General features: G+C 52.9%; 1 protein-coding gene across 1 annotated transcript in view; it reads right to left on the bottom strand.

Moving 5' to 3' along the window:
* The window catches only part of LOC143833874 (uncharacterized), a 29784-nt gene extending 11716 nt beyond the window's left edge, over positions 1-18068 (bottom strand). The window contains exons 1-8 of the mRNA XM_077330099.1: positions 17889-18068; positions 15238-16308; positions 13787-13916; positions 12424-13356; positions 9940-10124; positions 5374-5474; positions 3700-3803; positions 489-1721 (exon numbers count right to left, since the gene is read on the bottom strand). Coding sequence (XP_077186214.1) covers positions 489-1721; positions 3700-3803; positions 5374-5474; positions 9940-10124; positions 12424-13356; positions 13787-13916; positions 15238-16308; positions 17889-18053 — 3922 coding nt within the window. The 5' untranslated portion in view covers positions 18054-18068. The remainder of the gene's footprint in view (positions 1-488; positions 1722-3699; positions 3804-5373; positions 5475-9939; positions 10125-12423; positions 13357-13786; positions 13917-15237; positions 16309-17888) is intronic.
* Positions 18069-18516: the final 448 nt, after the last annotated feature.

Below are 18516 nucleotides of genomic sequence, written 5' to 3'. Positions count from 1 at the left end.
GCTTAACTAGGGGCTAAACTACCCAGGACCCAATTCACAGCCATGTGCGCAACCCAGAAGTCACATTTAAAAGCGCCGCAGGACCCAGCTCTCCTCGGGATCACGACACGGAATTGGAGAGGCTTCGGTCCTCCCACAAGTGCTGTTCTCCCCAGCCAAAATGGCTGCGGGGCCCTTGTTTGACTCATTGTGGGAGTTCCGCGGGCAAACAGAGCGCCTTCGGCCATTTCGGCTACGGAAAGCAGCTTGGGAGAGGAAGGCCGAAGACGTTATCTAGTTCGATCCCAGGCTGGACCCGGTCGGGCCGTTCTCCCTCCACCTAAGCCAGGGGTAGTCAAACTGCGGCCCTCCAGATGTCCATGGACTGCAATTCCCAGAAGCCCCTGCCAGCTGGCAGGGGCTTCTGGGAATTGCAGTCCATGGACATCTGGAGGGCCGCAGTTTGACTACCCCTGGCCTGAGCCATCTCTGCCCAGCGGAAATATCTTATGTCTGCAAGGCGTTCCCCTCTTTGTGAGTCCTCTTGTGGACCACCAGGTGAGCGCTGCAGGTGAAGCTCCTCCCGCAGGTGAGGCACGTGTAGGGCTTCTCCCCCGTGTGGATCCTCTGGTGCTGCATGAGGTGGGCGCTCTGGCTGAAGCTCTTCCCGCAGGTCCCGCACTTGTAGGGCTTCTCGCCCGTGTGGGTCCTCTCGTGCTTCACCACGTCCGAGCTGGTGGTGAAGCTCTTCCCGCACAAGGAGCACTTGTAGGGCTTCTCCCCCGTGTGGATCCGCTTGTGCTTCACCAGGTCCGAGCTGGAGCGGAAGCTCTTGCCGCACACGGGGCACTTGCAGGGCTTCTCCCCCGTGTGGGTCCGCTCGTGCTGGGTCAGGATCATGCTCTGGGTGAAGCTCTTCCCGCAGTAGGAGCACTTGTAGGGCCGCTCCCCCGTGTGGCTGCGCTGGTGCTTCACCAGGCCTGAGTTGGAGGCGAAATTCTCGCCGCAGGTCAGGCAGGTGTAGGGCTTCTCCCCCGTGTGGGTCCTCTCGTGCTGGATGAGGTTCGAGCTTCTCTTGAAGCTTTTCTCGCAGAGGGAGCAGTTGTACGGCTTGTCCTCCGTGTGGGTCTTCTTGTGGTTGACAAAGTTCGAGCTGGTGATGAACCGTTTGCCGCAGTCCGGACACTGGTAGGGCCGCTCCCCGGTGTGGGTCCTTTGGTGGGTCATGAGGTGCGCGTTGGAGCAGAAGCTCTTCCCGCACAGGTAGCACTTGTAGGGCTTCTCTTTGGTGTGGAAGCGTTCGTGGACGATGAGATAGGACCGCTGGCTGAAGCGTTTCTCGCAAACCGAGCACTGGTAGGGCTTCTCCCCGGTGTGGATCCGCTCGTGCTTGACGAGGTCGGAGCTCTGGTGGAAGCTCCTCCCGCAGTCGGCGCACTTGTAGGGCTTCTCCCCCGTGTGGTTCCTCTTTTCGTGGCTGACGAGGCTGGAGATGCTGCAGAAGCTTTTGCCGCATTCGGAGCAGATGTACGACGTCCCTTCGAGGGGGCTGCTGCCCACCTCGAGCCCCGGGAGGAGGTCCAGCGGACCCTCGGGCCTGTGCGGAAGCCCGTAGATCCCGCCCATGTCGGGGAAGACCGGGAGGACGCCCGTCGTCTCCAGCAACGGCTCACACGGGTCCGCAGGATCCGGACTTTTCAGATCGAGGGCCTCCCGGTTCTCGCTCATTTGTTCGCCCATGGCTGGAATGAGAAAGAATCATAGAATCATAGAGTTGGAAGGGGCCATACAGTCCATCTAGTCATAGAATCATAGAGTTGGAAGGGGCCATACAGGCCATCTAGTCATAGAATCATAGAATCATAGAGTTGGAAGGGGCCATACAGGCCATCTAGTCATAGAATCATAGAATCATAGAGTTGGAAGGGGCCATACAGGCCATCTAGTCATAGAATCATAGAATCATAGAGTTGGAAGGGGCCATACAGGCCATCTAGTCATAGAATCATAGAGTTGGAAGGGGCCATACAGGCCATCTAGTCATAGAATCATAGAATCATAGAGTTGGAAGGGGCCATACAGGCCATCTAGTCATAGAATCATAGAACCATAGAGTTTGAAGGGGCCATACAGGCCATCTAGTCATAGAATCATAGAATCATAGAGTTGGAAGGGGCCATACAGGCCATCTAGTCCAACCCCCTGCTCAACGCAGGATCAGCCCTAAGCATCCTAAAGCAATACCTAAAGAATACCTAAAGAAAGGACAGTGAAAATTTCCGTGTTGCTGTTCTAAACCGAGTGTTGTTTGCGGTTGGCCTGATTTTGAGGAAAGGGCGGTGCTTCACACCACGACTCTCCTTCCGCTAATGAGGTGTCTCTGCAGCGCTAAGGTAATTTCATAGAATCATAGAATCATAGAGTTGGAAGGGGCCATACAGGCCATCTAGTCATAGAATCATAGAGTTGGAAGGGGCCATACAGGCCATCTAATCATAGAATCATAGAATCATAGAGTTGGAAGGGGCCATACAGGCCATCTAGTCCAACCCCCTGCTCAACGCAGGATCAGCCCTAAGCATCCTAAATTTCAAACAGTGTCACTTTTTACTCAATCAGGGTTTTGTGAAATCCCAAATGGGTTTTTTAAATATATTTTTTAAATTTGTTAAACATGTATCAGGTGTTATATTTATATTTATATTTATATTTATATTTATATTTATATTTATATTTATATTTATATTTATATTTATATTTATATTTATATTTATATTTATATTTATATTTATATTTATATTTATATTTATATTTATATTTATATTTATATTTATATTTATATTTATATTTATATTTATATTTATATCTATATCTATATCTATATTTATATCTATATTCCGTAGACCAGCTCATGGCGGGCCACAATTGTCTCTAGATAAAACCCCCGAATAAAAACGGCATTAAAACGGGACACGACAATAATACAATGCAAAAAGGAACAAAATATGGCGGTAATAGCACACAACACCCATCCCGCTAGAATACCTAATGGGGGGGGGGTTGGAGGAGGACCATTGATGTCACATCAGCCCAGGGTGCTATCTAGTACTGACACTGGAACTGGGTGGGGGTGGGGGCATCCCCTCCAGGCCCATCATTGGCCAATTTGGGGGGGGGGGACAGGTGATATGACTATATATGGACATGTTGATTCCTCCCCCCCCCCAAAGAATTGGCCAATGATGCGCCTCCCTCATCCCACAGATCGGGGCCCTGCTTGAACTCCCACAGTTCCGCAGGACCTGCAAAAGGGAGCTCCTCCACCAGGTCCCCCCCACCTCTGACATCCCCCCCATGGCCTGAAGCAGGCTTACCTCTCTAGGGAGTTTAGCTTGTGATGTTGTTATTGTCAGGACCACTGAAGTTGTCGTCTAGAACAGGGGTAGTCAAACTGCGGCCCTCCAGATGTCCATGGACTACAATTCCCAGAAGCCCCTGCCAGCATTTGCTGGCAGGGGCTTCTGGGAATTGTAGTCCATGGACATCTGGAGGGCCGCAGTTTGACTACCCCTGGTCTAGAACCTCTGTTGGGTTGTTATTGTTGTATACTGACTAGGTTGTATGTTGACTCGTTCCATGTATCCCCTATGTTGTTGCATGTAAGCCGCCCTGAGCCATCCGGAAGGGCGGCATAGAAATCAAATCAAAAAAGAACCTCACTAGGCAACTTTGGGCCAGCCACGCCGTCCATGACCCACCTCACAGGGCCGTTGTGAGGATAAAATGAAGGAGAGGAGAGCGATGTTAGCCACTTTGGGTCCCCACTGAGGAAAAAGGTGAGGCGGAAAAACAATTAAATGTGTACAATTAGATATCTGAAGTCAGGACAGGAAGAAGTAGGGCCGAACTCAGGTTCACACCCCACACACACACACTATCTCCCCCAAAGTGCCAAGAAGCTCCCAGGCCCCAAGGAGATTAAACTGACCGCAACCAGGGCCAGGGTCTTTTCAGCCCCGGCCCCATGGAAATGAGATCAGAGCCCTGCAGGACCTCAGACAGCTCCGCAGGGCTTGCAAGACGGAGCTGTCCTGTCAGGTCTGTGTGTGACCTGACATCGGAGTGCGCCGACCTCTCTGCACCCGCCAAACTCTACCCATCTCCCGTGGGGATTCAAACCCGGTTCTCCTGATGGCCTTAACCAGAACACCAAGCCAGATGAATGAGCCTTGGGCCCATACCATTGCGCTGGCAGGAAGCCGCCGATGGGCGGAGCCAGTGCTTCTGGCCCCGCCCACCGGCGGCCGTCACCTTTGCATATAAAGCTCCACCTCTATTTTTTGCATGCGCCCTGACAGGTCCGTGGGAAACCGGACCTACGAGTAGCCGTAGATATCATCACCAAGTCAGGGTTTCCAGAACCTGGAAGAAGAAGAATCTGACATTATAATGGGGTTCTTGCAACGGGCTAACTGACAAGGCTTGCCAACTCTGGAACAGGATATCCCTGGAGGTTTGGGGGTACGCTGTCGAATAGGCGGGGTTTGGGGAGGGGTCTGGTGCCACAGCCTCCCAAAAATCCATTCCCCCAATGGGGAACGGATCCCTGTGGTCTACAGCAGAGCTGTCCAGAGGTTGTGTGCCTCCAGGCCCCTCCTGGAGGTTGGCAGCTCTGCTCACGGGGGACCTGCAACCTTCCTAGGCTAGCTGCAAGCTAAAGGGGGGGTCTCCCGGGGAGGCAGCTTTGGATTCCTGGAAGCTCACCCCCCCTCCCCTCCCCTCCCCGAAATCTTGTTCTCTTAAGGTGCGCCTGGGCTCGAACCTAAAGGCAGCCCGCGGGCACCCTGTTGGGCAGGGGTAGTCAAACTGCGGCCCTCCAGATGTCCATGGACTACAATTCCCAGAAGCCCCTGCCAGCGTTTGCTGGCAGGGGCTCCTGGGAATTGTAGTCCATGGACATCTGGAGGGCCGCAGTTTGACTACCCCTGCTGTTGGGGAAGGGGGGTCCTGCTTTTGAAATGCATTTGGGGCTTATGCGTGCAAGGCGCCGGAGACCCGCTGTCCTTTCGGAAGCCAAAAAAAACCCCGGGGAAGGCGGGAGGGGGGACGGGATCCGGCTGCACGGGGCAAGCTTCACCTGTTGGGCATCGGGAGCCAAGCAAAGTCCTGGGGGGGGGATCTGGAGCGGGGGGGGGGAGAGATCTCGTCCTGGGCCTGCAAATGGCAGTTCCCTTGGATCTCCCCACCCCGGTGCATTGTTCAACATGGCTCTGCCTCCCCCTCTCCCTTTTGTCTCGCCTGCAGATTTTAGCCTGGCAAAGCAATGCAGATTTCAGAATTAACCCGCCCCCAACCCACGGCCCGGGTCCCGATCCCACCTGGAGGTTGCCCCACCTGGAGGTTGCAGGCGATCCCGCCGATCTGCAGCCCTTTCCGCCCGCCCAGGCACAAAGCCCGGATTGCACAAGCAATGGGTGGAAAGGGGGGGGGGAGAGGCAGGATCTCCCAGACAGGAGGGGAGGGGAGGGGGGGAGGAAGGAACAGGAAGTGGCCGTCGCTCTTTTCAGCCCCCCACCAGCTGGATTTTCTTTCCCACCCCCCCACAACAGAGGCCTCTCTAGGAATCCCAGGGGCTGCATCCCTATGGAGCTGTCAATGAAAAGGGATTTCTCACACTGCCTTGTCTAGGCTAGCTTTGTGTGGGGGGGGGGATGCAGGCAGGAGGGGGGGTCTGTGGAAGGATGACAGGTGGCTTGAGAGGGGCAGGCCGGAGAGAAGGGGCTTGAGGGCAGCTAGGATGGTCAGAATGGGGGGGATTGTTTCCTATTAGATCCGTAAAACCAGAGTCCCAGGGACACCTTTAAGACCGACAAAAGATTTAATCAAGGCGTGAGCTTTCGAGTGCAAGCACCCTTGTGCTTGCACTCGAAAGCTCACGATTAAATATTTTGTCGGTCTTAAAGGTGCCCCTGGACTCTGATTTTGTTGTGCTGCTTCAGACCAACACGGCTACTCATTTGAATCTGACCTATTAGAGCCGTAGTTAGGAAGAGGTGTTTTGTTTTGAGACTCCTTTGGGTAGAGAAAAGCGGCATATAAGAACCAGCTCTTCTTCTTCTTCTTCTTCTTCTTCTTCTTCTTCTTCTTCTTCTTCTTCTTCTTCTTCTTCTTCTTCTTCTTCTTCTTCTTGAAGACCCAAAGGAGCCTCGAAACACAACACTTAGTTATTCTTACTAACTACGGATCTAATAGGAAACAATCCCCAACATTTTGACAAGTCTAGCTTCCCTCAAGCCTCTTCTCCCCTTTGCCAGAGGCCAGGATCGCGACGCTTCTGGCGTTAAAGGGAGTGAGGAAGAGACCATCCAGCATTTTCCCGTTAAAGGCGACACATCCAAGGAAGTATGGAAGAAAGTGGGAAAGATCCTTCGCTGGCCAGAAATGGGACGCCAAGACTGGGAGATGGCCATTTGGGAATAGAACCACAGAACCTAGACCAAGGGAAAACAAGGCCTGTACAAGACAAAGAAAGAAAAGAGCAGCACCTTGCTAAAATCAGTTCTTCTGAGGGAACATGAGAAAAGGGTGCAGCAAGTTAGAGTAGGCCTGTTATTGTTGTTATGTGCGAAGTCGTGTCCGACCCATCGCGACCCCATGGACAATGATCCTCCAGGCCTTCCTGTCCTCTACCATTCCCCGGAGTCCATTTAAGTTTGCACCTACTGCTTCAGTGACTCCATCCAGCCACCTCATTCTCTGTCGTCCCCTTCTTCTTTTGCCCTCGATCGCTCCCAGCATTAGGCTTTTCTCTAGGGACTCCTTCCTCCGCATGAGGTGGCCAAAGTATTTGAGTTTCGTCTTCAGGATCTGGCCTTCTAAAGAGCAGTCAGGGTTGATCTCCTCTAGGACTGACCGGTTTGTTCGCCTTGCAGTCCAAGGGACTCGCAAGAGTCTTCTCCAGCACCAGAGTTCAAAAGCCTCAATTCTTTGACGCTCGGCCTTCCTTATGGTCCAACTTTCGCAGCCATACATTGCAACTGGGAATACCATAGCCTTGACTAAACGCACTTTTGTTGGCAGGGTGATGTCTCTGCTTTTTAGGATGCTCTCTAGATTTGCCATAGCTTTCCTCCCCAGGAGCAAGCGTCTTTTAATTTCTTTGCTGCAGTCCCCATCTGTAGTGATCTTGGAGCCCAGGAAAATAAAATCTGTCACTATCTCCATTTCTTCCCCATCTATTTGCCAGGAATTGAGAGGGCCGGATGCCATGATCTTTGTTTTCTTGATGTTGAGTTTCAAGCCAACTTTTGCACTCTCCTCCTTCACCCGCATCAACAGGCTCTTTAGTTCCTCTTCACTTTCTGCCATTAGAGTGGTATCATCTGCATATCTGAGGTTGAATAGAGTAGGCCTACAGACTAGGAAAAGGGCTAGGAGTCTGCCACGGACCACCGCACGGATCATAAACCTGGTGGTAGTGTTATGAGCCTCTTGTGGCGCAGAGTGGTAAGGCAGCCGTCTGAAAACTTTGCCCATGAGGCTGGGAGTTCGATCCCAGCAGCCGGCTCAAGGTTGACTCAGCCTTCCATCCTTCCGAGGTCGGTAAAATGAGCACCCAGCTTGCTGGGGGGTAAACGGTCATGACTGGGGAAGGCACTGGCAAACCACCCCGTATTGAGTCTGCCATGAAAACGCTAGAGGGCGTCACCCCAAGGGTCAGACATGACTCGGTGCTTGCACAGGGGATACCTTTACCTTTAGTGTTACACCTTACGCTTCTTAGATTTCAACAAATGAAAGGCATGAAAACAGGGACGGGAGACAGGACAGTGGAGAATATAATATACCGGTTAAAAAGCATGTATGCATATGACAAAGAATGAAAACTGGTACAAGTTTGGTGCAGAAGGTCTCTGTGGCGGGAGGGTTGCGAAATGCCCATCACATAAGGAGGTGGGGGACAGTAGCTATAATTTATTGCTGGAAAAAAAATTAACCGTTGGAGTGTTGTTTTGTGGCTGGTATAACTTTGAATCTTGTAATTTATAATTTTCGAAGTTGCTAATGTTGAATTGTATCATTTGTAAACTGTAGTTACCTGAAAGATTTGTACATAAAAGACTTATATATATTTTTTGAGAGATCGGCTGTACATATAGTGTTTTGTAGAATGGAGATAATTTAATAAAAATAGTTTACCTCCCCAAAAGTATATATTTTACCTCCTCTGAATCAGAATCAGCAGGTATTCTGGCCTAGGCTGATCAAAGTGACCCAGGTTCACCCAGGAGGTGCTTCAGTGGGCAAGCGGAGACATTAGGTACACTGCATACCCCATGGGAACAGAATAACAGAATAACAGAGTTTGAAAGGGGCCATACAGGACATCTAGTCCAACCCCCTGCTCAACGCAGGATCAGCCCAAAGCATCCTAAAGATTCAATAGCAGCAATCCAACAAAGCCTATTCCTTTGTAGGGAGACTAATCACTGTTCCTTCGTACTGTAATCGTTATCAACAGAGGGTAAAAAATGTGCCCGTCCAAGAGCAATTCCCTTGTGGATGAATTTGGGAAGGACGGTCTGATGCCCACCACCGACACCAGCATGAGGGGTCTATTGACATGTCCGAGCAGAACCCAAACAGAAAGTTTGAGTCCCGCAAATCAAGTTTTATTCAAGGCAGAAGCTTTGGTGTTCTTGTGTCTGAAGAAAGCTTCCATTTTGAATAAAAGTTTGCCGGTTTTCAAGGTGCCACCGGCCTCAAATGTCGTTCGGCTGCTTCATACCAACACAGAAACCCACCTGGATCGGGGGGGGAGGGGGGAGGAGAAATATGACAGATTTGTAAAATTATGCATGGGGCGGAAAGAGTAGATGAAGAGAAAGTTTTTTCCCTCTGCCAAAATACCAGAACTTCAAGGCTGCCGATTAAAGGGATTAAAAAACAGGAGGAAGGAGTTAAAAAGTGACATTTGCTGCCAGAGGATGTCAGGAGGGCCACAGGAGTAAACTGCTTTCTGATGAGATAGCTTCATGGAGGAGAAATCTATCAATGGCTACCAGCCGTGGCGGCTAAGGGGAATCTCCCCATTCTGAAGCACTAAACCTCTGAATCCCAGAGCCAGGAGGCCAACATTGGCCTTGGCCTCTCTGCCTTGTTGTTGGCCTTCCAGAGGAGCTGGCTGGTCACTGTGTGAGACAAGATGCTGGACCAGATGGACCATAGGTCTAACCCAGCAGAACTCTTCTTATGTTCTTACGGCTGAGGGGAACCTCCTCATTCAGGGGCACTAAACCTCTGAATCCCAGAGCCAGGATGCAACATCAGGGAAAGACCTCAACCTCTAAGCCCTGTTGTTGACCCTCCAGAGCAGGGGTAGTCAAACTGCGGCCCTCCAGATGTCCATGGACTACAGTTTCCCGGGAGCCCCTGCCAGCATTTGCTGGCAGGGGCTCATGGGAATTGTAGTCCATGGACATCTGGAGGGCCGCAGTTTGACTACCCCTGCTCCAGAGGAACAGGTTGGCCAGTAAGCGAGATGCAGGTGAGCGACTGTGTAGGTCAAGGGTAGTCAAACTGTGGCCCTCCAGATGTCCATGGACTACAATTCCCATGAGCCCCTGCCAGGGGCTCATGGGAATTGTAGTCCATGGACATCTGGAGGGCCGCAGTTTGACTACCCCTGGTGTAGGTGAACCAGCAACTGAACCAAGTAGGAGTCCGGTGGCCACTTTGAAACTAGCCCAGAACGAATTTTTGCTGGAAGGTGCTAGTGGATTGAAGTTTTGTACTGCTTGGCCACCCTGGGAGGCAGGATGCTGGACCAGATGCACTGTGGGTCTGCTCCAGCAGGGCTCTTCTGCTAGTCTTCTGCCTCTTTCACACGTTAACACTGATGCAAACCTGCTTTGACTACCAATTATGCTCATAGGAGGGAGCAGACTGTCGATTTTTCACTGTGTCCATCCGTGATAAAGGTGCTGGTCGCGCTCCTGCGTGTTCACGTGAAAATCGTAACGTGTGCACGGGACGGTCTCTTTTCTGCATCTCCAAACCTCCGTTTCCGCTGCTGTTCCTGCATCCGCCGCGCTCCTCGAGCAGGAGCAGGACGGAAGTACTGGCAAGGTCCGCAGCGCAGCCATCTTAGGAAAGGGCACAGCAGCCATTTTGTTTCGGCGACCCGCCTAACGCGGCCATCCTGGAAAAGGGTACGGCGCGTCTCTCGTTTATACGGACGCCTCCGGTGCAGCCATCTTGGGAAAGGGCAGCGAAGCCGGCGCTTGTTCCAGGGACGCCGGCGGCCGTGGCCATCTTGGAAGAGGGCATGGGTGCCTTTCTAAAGGAGGGGAAATGTAGAGCCCTGACCTGGATAGGCCGGCCTAGCGCAATCTCCTCCAATCTCGGCCTGCTTAGCAGGGTTGGCCGTGGATAGTATTTGGATGGGAGGCCTTCAAGGGAGACAAAGGCTGTGATGTGGAGGCAGGCAATGGCAAAGCACTTCTGAATGCCTCTTCCCTTCAATTGTGCTTCAATTGTGGCTCTCCGGATGTGGGACTACAATTCCCATGAGCCCCTGCTAGCTTGTGCTGGCAGAGGCTCATGGGAATTGTAGTCCATGGATACCAGGAGAGCCACAGACGGGCCACCCCTGCCCCAGGGGGGGGTGGTCTCCATGACTTTATGGCACTTTCCTGCCCCTCATGCAACGCAGGACTCATCTCCTTCGTCTCAAGATCAATTATAATGGAGTATCGGTCTGATCCGGTGGGCCTCTTCTGGAGGGGTTCCCAGGTTGCCGTGTCCTACCTCTGAAGACGCCAGCCATATCAGGATGCTGACGAAAACATCCGGGACGAAAACGCACGGCCCACAGCCACACAACCCGGAAAACTCACAAGCACCAAACGCCAGTAATGGCTACACACATATAATAACCAGAAAGGTCCAATGCATTTCGACTCTAACCATTATTGTGACTCTCCGGACTTGGACATCCAACTTTCTCCTGTAGCTGCACACATGGATTTGAGTTTGCAAGGGTATCTGTGTTGTCTTGTTTGTTTGTTTGTATGTTTGTTTATTTCAATACTGCCTTCCTCTGAGGTCCCCCTGTGCCATCTATAATCTTATAATTATGCTCACAATGTAAGAAATGGTTGTCTTTTTTTAAAAAAAATGTTTGCTCAACTTTCTGGTTCCTGGGTTGATTTTCTGGTTGGTTCTCTCTCTCGCTCGCTTGCTCACACACATTCACACACACAAACACACACTTTTTTTCCTACCGTGAAAATTCTCATTCAAAGGAAAGTTCGCTCATAAGGATTGAGCCCAATTACACAAACTTTAAAGCTGGTTTTTGCAGATCTGCCAGGAGGTGTGTGTGTGGGGGGGGGGGGAGTCTGAGACGTTCAGAATGAGCCCTTCTGACTGCCTCAGACAGACCCAAGGCCTGATCGGAGAATATGGTGGAAGACACAGCAGGCTTCACTCTGGTTTTCCCAGCTCTGCTCCCATTCTTGCCTAGCGCCCGCCTGTGTTCCAGTGGAGAATTTCACATAGAATCATAGATCCATAGAGTTTTATCTGGCCACAGTGCTGTATCAAATAAATTTGATTTGATTTGATCCATAGAGTTGGAAGGGGCCATACAGGCCATCTAGTCCAACCCCCTCCTCAACGCAGGATCAGCCCTAAGCTGAGTATTATGAGACCCACAATATTTGCTTCTTCTCACGTGGGCGTCCCAGATCTCAGAAGTTAAGCAAGGTGGGCCCTGATTAGTACGTAAATTGGAGACCACCGAGGAAATCCAGGGTTGCCACGCCAAGGTAGGAGATGGTGGACCACCTCCTTTCATCATCTCCTGCCTTGAAAAGCCTGCAGAGGCCCCGTAATTCGGCTGGGACATAATGGCACTTCTCATCCCCAAACAGTTTGCCAAAAGACTCCCCCCACCCTTAATCTTCCCGCCCTGTCAGTTTGCTCCCGGGTCAGTGGCTGATCCAGCTACAACCTTTATTGAAAAAGAACAATTCTGCTGAGGGTGTGGTCTGGCCAATGACCAAGCCAGCTTGAGGACCTGGTACCGCTGGGCAGTCGATCCGAACTGCCTTTGTGATGACTTCATTAAGCCTAACCAGAGCAAGGCTCTCAGCCTTCTTGTTCCCTAGGCCCCTCTGAGGTGCTTCGTGTGGGGCAAAGTTTCTCTTTGGAAAGCGTCCTCCTTTTCCACCCCAGTCCTCTTGCTTGCCCACACGCTGCCTAGGTTCATCATCGCTAGCCTACCAAACGGCCTTAACAAACAAAATGTCTTCCCTTTTAGAAAAAAAAGTTCCCGGCTTAATCGCCAGCAGGCTAATCCGGCTCGCCCTAGGCGATCAGGCCAACCGCAAATTTACAATTCCCCTTTCTCCATCTCCCCACCCCCTTCCTCCTAAGAGCTCAAGGTGGGCACACCCGGGGCCGTCTTGTTGGTGCAGTTCCCCTGCTGCGTGACCTCCCGGATCATGTGCTTCATAAGGTTCGTGTTGCGCGTGAAGCCCAGGCCGCAGTTGACGCACTTGTGCGGCTTCTCCCTCGTGTGGGTTTTCTTGTGGCTGTTGAGGTTGGTGCTCCGGTTGAAGCGCTTCCCGCACTCGGGGCACTGGTACGGCTTCTCTCCCGTGTGGATCCGCTGGTGGCTGATCAGGTGGTGGCTCAGGCCGAAGCTCCTCCCGCAGTCCAGGCATTCGTACGGCTTCTCTCCCGTGTGGGTCCGCTGGTGGCGGAGAAGATGCTCGCCCCGGAGGAAACTTTTCCCGCAGTCGGGGCACTTGTACGTTTTCTCCCCCGTGTGGGTCCTCTGGTGCCGTAGGAGGTGCTCGCCGCGGCAGAAGCATTTCCCGCAGTCGGGGCACTTGTACATCCTCTCGCCGGTGTGCATTTTCTGGTGGTTGACGAGGTTCCATCGGCTGGAGAAGCTTTTGGGGCACTCCGAACACTTGTAGGGCTTGTCTCTCGCGTGGGTCCTCTTGTGGCTGCAGAGCTGTGAGATCAGGGGGAAGGTTTTCCCGCAGTCCGAGCAGGGGTAGGCCTTCTCCCCTAGGTGGATTCTCTGGTGTCTGTAGAGCTCCGTGTCTTTTCCGAAGACCTTCCCGCAAACGGGGCACTTACTCCTTCGGCTCCCGTTGCAGGTTCTCTGCGGGACGGAGGGGTGAGTCATGGCGTTGTCACCTGGGTGGCAAGCGGCGGATGTGTTTCTTCGCTTGCCGGCCTCCTCTCCCTCCTGCCAGGCACGGTCCTCTGGATGTCCGTTGTTCCCTTCCAGCATGCAGTGCTTGATCTCTTCTATCTGCCTTTGCTCTTCCGCGTTTCCGATCGGCCAGACTTCACCTGCTGGAATCAAGAAGGAAGGTCGATAGACAGGTGACTGAACAGATACTTCTCCCGGATGCCTGAGGCTGATCCTGCATTGAGCGGGGGTGGGACTAGATGGCCTCTCTGACCCCTTCCTGCTCTCGGGGCAGAAAAATGCTCTTCGGCTCAATGAACCTGCTCACAAACCCATCCCTAGCAGCAGGCGCCTTCGGAAACGTTTCCAGCCTTCTTAACACTGGCACAGGTGCTTTTGGAAACTACATTTCCCAGAATCCCTAGCATCTGGGGAGGCTGTTTTTAGCCTGACCAAGTCAGTGACTCTGTCAACTTGGGATACCCTCGGTAGCCTGAAAAACCGTGTGTGAACCCTGAGTTCTATGAGAAAGATAAGCCTACAAAAAACAGACAAGAAAACCCCAAATCTATTTTGGATCAAGCAGTTTCTTACCAAGGGCACGGCCTTCTCCGCCTCCCTCTCGCTTGACCTCCCGGCAGGTTTGCGTTCTTGAGGTTTCTGAAGAAATTCCTTCTTCCAGGGGGAAATTCGCAGCCCAGTCCTGGAACAGCTTCCCAGACACCTAAAGCCAGCCGCAGACATATTAGAAGGAGGAGGAGGAGGAGTTGGTTCTTATATGCCACTTTTCTCTACCCGAAGGAGTCTCAAAGCGGCTTACATTCGCCTTCCCTTTCCTCTCCCCACAACAGACACCCTGTGAGGGAGGGGAGGCTGAGAGAGCCCTGAGATTACTGAAGAAGAAGAGTTGGTACTTATAGGCCACTTTTCTCTACCTGAAGGAGTCTCAAAGCGGCTTACAATCGCCTTCCCTTTCCTCTCCCCACAACAGACACCCTGTGAGATGGGTGAGGCTGAGAGAGCCCTGATATTACTGAAGAAGAAGAGTTGGTACTTATAGGCCACTTTTCTCTACCTGAAGATCTCAAAGTGGCTTACAGTTGCCTTCCCTTTCCTCTCCCCACAACAGACACCCTGTGAGGGAGGTGAGGCTTAGGGAGCCCTGATATTACTGAAGAAGAAGAGTTGGTACTTATAGGCCGCTTTTCTCTACCTGAAGGAGGCTCAAAGTGGCTTAACAGTCGCCTTCCCTTTCCTCTCCCCACAAATCACCCTGTGAGGGAGGTGAGGCTGAGAGAGCCCTGATATTCCTGCTCGGTCAGAACAGCTTTATCAGTGCTGTGGCGAGCCCAAGGGCACCCAGTTGCCTGCATGTGGAGGAGGAGCGGGGAATCGAACCCGGCTTGCCAGATTACAAGTTAGGCTTCTTGACTCCCAGAAGGAAAGAAATATTGTTTCCCCCATGCAGTGTGGCATGTTTGCATTATTAATATATTCAGCCCCCTGGTAACAATATTCATAACAAGAGCAGTAATAAATATACATGGTATGGATGCCAGCCTCTAGGCGAGACCTGGGGATCCCCTGGAATTCCAGCTCATCCCCAGACTGTAGAGGTCAGCTCCCCTGGAGAAAAGGGCTGCTTTGCAGGGGGGACTCTATGACCATATAACCCTCTGAAGTTCCTGTACTCCGCAGCCTCCATCCCCCTTTCTCTAGGCGTTTCACTATCTGGAGTTGGCAACCCTATCCTCACATCCCCTATCAATGGCTTGGGGGACAGTGGGGCCCCAAAAAATTTGAAAGCAAAATCAGCACCTGAAACTTCCCTCATCTGCTCCACTTAATATTTCTGGTAAGGGCTTGGAGGCGGAGCTGGTCTCATGGCTTAATACCCACTCAGAGCAGTTGTCCCTGTAAGGTAGCTTATGTAATTAATCCCCTGAGTTCGAGAGAAAGGCCCGCTACGTCCGCCTCACAAACTGGTGGCAGCAGTGGGATTTCAACCAGGGCCTGTAGTCGGACTCCCAACGAAACCCTCTCACCTGCTGCTCCTGCCCCTTGGTCATTTGCTGCCTCAGGAGGAAGTCCTCGGCCAGGGCCACCGCCTGCGAGCAGCTCTCGGAGCCCCGATCCTTCACCCAGCGCTGGATCTCCGGGGGCAGGATGGCCAGAAACTGCTCCAGGATCACCAGGTCCAGGATCTGCTCCTTGGTGCACTGCTCCGGCCGCAGCCACCGGCGGCAAAGATCCCAGAGGTGGCCGTAGACTTCCCGCGGCCCTTTGGCTTCCGGGTAGCGGAACTGCCTGAAGTTCCGGCGCCGTCCCTCAGAGCCCAGGGCTTCCTCCCCCTTGACCTTTTTCGCTTGCCCGGGTCCCCTCTCCTCCACGGCGTCCTGCTCCCCGCCAGCCCAGGGGGCCCCTCCGTTCATTCCAAGCAGGGGCCTGCTCACCCCTTCTTCGGTCAGCCACTGGGGGCTGGGGACGGCGAGCCCCTCCAGAAGGCCCAGGGAGGTCCTCGTGTCGCCCCACGGCGTCGCCTCTGCAAGCTGCGCGTTGTAGCCGAACCCCGACTGAGGGACCTGGACCGTCCTGAGGAACTCCTGCCACTGGCCTTCCCACCGTGGCAACACCAGCCCCTCTCCCGGCTCCTTTTTGACCACCTGGGGGGAGCCCCACCTGAGGCACGGCTCAAAGGGACCCCCGGCCGGGACCACGCGAGGGGCTCCCCCGGCTCTCTCCCAGCCCATTTTCAAAAGGGCCGCCTCGCCCACATTGGCCTCAGCCTGCAGGCCGGAGTCCAGGAACCGGAGACCCAGGGCCGACGGCTCCCCCAATTCGGCCGCCATGTCGTTTGCCGGCCCACGGCTTTGGCTACGTCCCTGAGAAACGTCCGACTGGCCGGTTTTCTCTTGTCGGTACGAAACGGTTCCCGTTCTCCTTCGCCGTGCCACGAAAACGAGGGAGCCGGCCTCACTTCCGGATTCTGCCGTCAGCACAGCACAGCGATTCCGCAAGGTGACGGGGTCTCTCTCAGCAGGAGGCTGGGCAAAACCCAAGACATTTTCCCGGGGCGGCTTTTTCCCACAGAACAAAACGCAATGAGATGAGTAGACCTTTTAGAGAAGAGGGAAAACCTGAGTTAGTTCATTGTGGGGGTAATTCAGACATCATCAAGGAATTGTGGTGCTGAGAAAGTGTGAGAGCTCAGAGAAAGCTGCTTTTTTGTTCCCACCGAACGTCCTCCTCCCATTATCGGGGTCAGATTCAGAGCTCCCTCTCACCCACCCATACAAAACCCACTCCAGCACGGTGTAGTAGTTAAAAGCAGCAGACTCTAATCTGGAAGACTCCTCAACAGCCACCTTGTGAGGTAGGTGGGGCTGAGAGAGCCCTGAGAGAACTGTTCCCACCAATCCTCCTCCTCCCTTTATTGCTGTCAGATTACGAGCCACTTCTCACTTGCCAATACAAAACCCCCTCCAGCATGGTGAGGTTAGTGGGGCGGAGAGAGCTCTGAGAGAACTGTGACTGACCCAAAGCCATCTAGCTGGCTGCACGGGGAAGAAGCACGGGGAATCAGACCTGGCTCTCCAGATTAGAAGCCGCTGCTCTTTCCGGCTACACCACACTAGTGGGTGTAAGAGCACACCTGTGCGTACACCTGGCCCAACACCATATAGCAAGCTTTCATGGGGAAGCAGGGGTTCAAAGCCAGGTCTCCCCAATATTCGTCTGATCCTACGTTTCTCCCGGGCTGTCAGAGGACATCTCGATGCGACAAAAAAACTAGCTCATTGCTTGGCTGTCTCTTGAGGGATGTTCTTGGTGTGAAATAGTTGACCGCCTCCAGGCCTTGATCCAACACGTTCAAAATGAGTTACTCGGATGCTCCATCAGGTAATTTGAAGTTTATACCTGGGGTGGCCAGTCGCTATCCATGATTTTGTACGTCCCTTTACCCCCATAGTTGTGTTGGGCCTCAGGGTACAACTGGACTCCAACCTTGGCCTATTGCAGCAAGGACAAAGTGTGGCTCTCCAGATGTCCATGGAATACAACGACCATGAGCCCCTGCCAGCATGCTGGCAGGGGCTCATGGTCGTTGCAGTCCATGGACATCTGGAGAACCATAGTTTGGCCAACGCCAGCATACTGTGTAATTAGACCCTCTTCTCCAAAAGCAGACTTGGGGAGGGCCCTACCTCACAGCTCAAGATGGAAGAGTCTGCCGGCAGGAGATCATGGTAATTGTAGTCCACGGACATCTGGAGGGCCACAGTTTGCCCCCCCTCCCCGGTTCTATTGCTTCAGGCCACCTGAATCTGTTCTGAGTATTTTTTTCCCCTGGACATTCTCTCTTGGGGGTGTTTCTAAAGCATCTGAGCATGCAAAAATGTCGTATCCCGGCTGATTTTTAAAAAAAAATGTTCTTATATTTTATGTTGTTCATCCCCTTGAGCTTGGGAGGGCAGCCTACAAATCCGTAATAGAATCATAATAAGCATCCTAGTAAATAATTCTTAAGAGGAGTCTTAAGCATAGCGGGGGAAGGTCTTTCGGGGGGCTCACACTGGGGTTTTCCTAGCAGCGTGGAGGAGTCTGGGGGACTCCCGCCTGCCTAATCCCCCTGCTCCTTTTCTGGGTTTTGTTCCCTTGCCCCAAAAGAAGACAGATCCCCCTTCCTTTAACTCACCTTTGAGAGCTGCAGGGACAGACTTCTTTGGACAGCTCCCCCAAAAAAGCTCCCTGGGGAAAATGCAGCCAGCCAGCAATGATGCTCCCGGTTTGGAGGCAGGAGCAGGAGGGGGAAGAAGAAAACCTCTTTCTCTCCCACCCCCTGGCTTGTTTTTTTCCACATTTCCGGGCCTGTCTAAGCGGCGGGTCTCTCTATTCGGTTAACTCTTTGGAGCCCAGCCGGCTGCCTTGGTGGGCGCACTCCGGAGCATCGTACAAGCCCCGAATCCTCCACCCCCAGACTCACAGGCCTTTCCCAACCCAGCCCTCCCTAGGGTTGCCAGCTCCAGGTTGGGGAAAGTCCTGGAGATTGTGGGAAGGAACCTGGGGAAGGGCAGAGACGCAATGCCGCATACTCCCCCCCCTCTGCAAAGCAGCCATCTGCTCCAGGGGAGCTGATCTCTGTAGTCTGGAGCTGAGCTTTCTTTCCAGGGGTTCCCCAGGCCCCACCTGGAGGCTGGCATCCCTATCACTAGCCCATCTAACCAAATGCATCACTCATATGCCTTAAACTGAATCCCAGGATTTCAGGCCTTGGTCTTTCACATCAAACTGGAGATGCCGGCGATTGAACCAGGGACTTTTGG

The sequence above is a fragment of the Paroedura picta genome, chromosome 3 (genome assembly GCF_049243985.1).
Source record: "Paroedura picta isolate Pp20150507F chromosome 3, Ppicta_v3.0, whole genome shotgun sequence".
NCBI lineage: Eukaryota > Metazoa > Chordata > Lepidosauria > Squamata > Gekkonidae > Paroedura > Paroedura picta.
The sequence above is the reverse complement of the archived record's forward strand: the minus strand, read 5'-3'. Positions and strand labels throughout refer to the sequence as shown.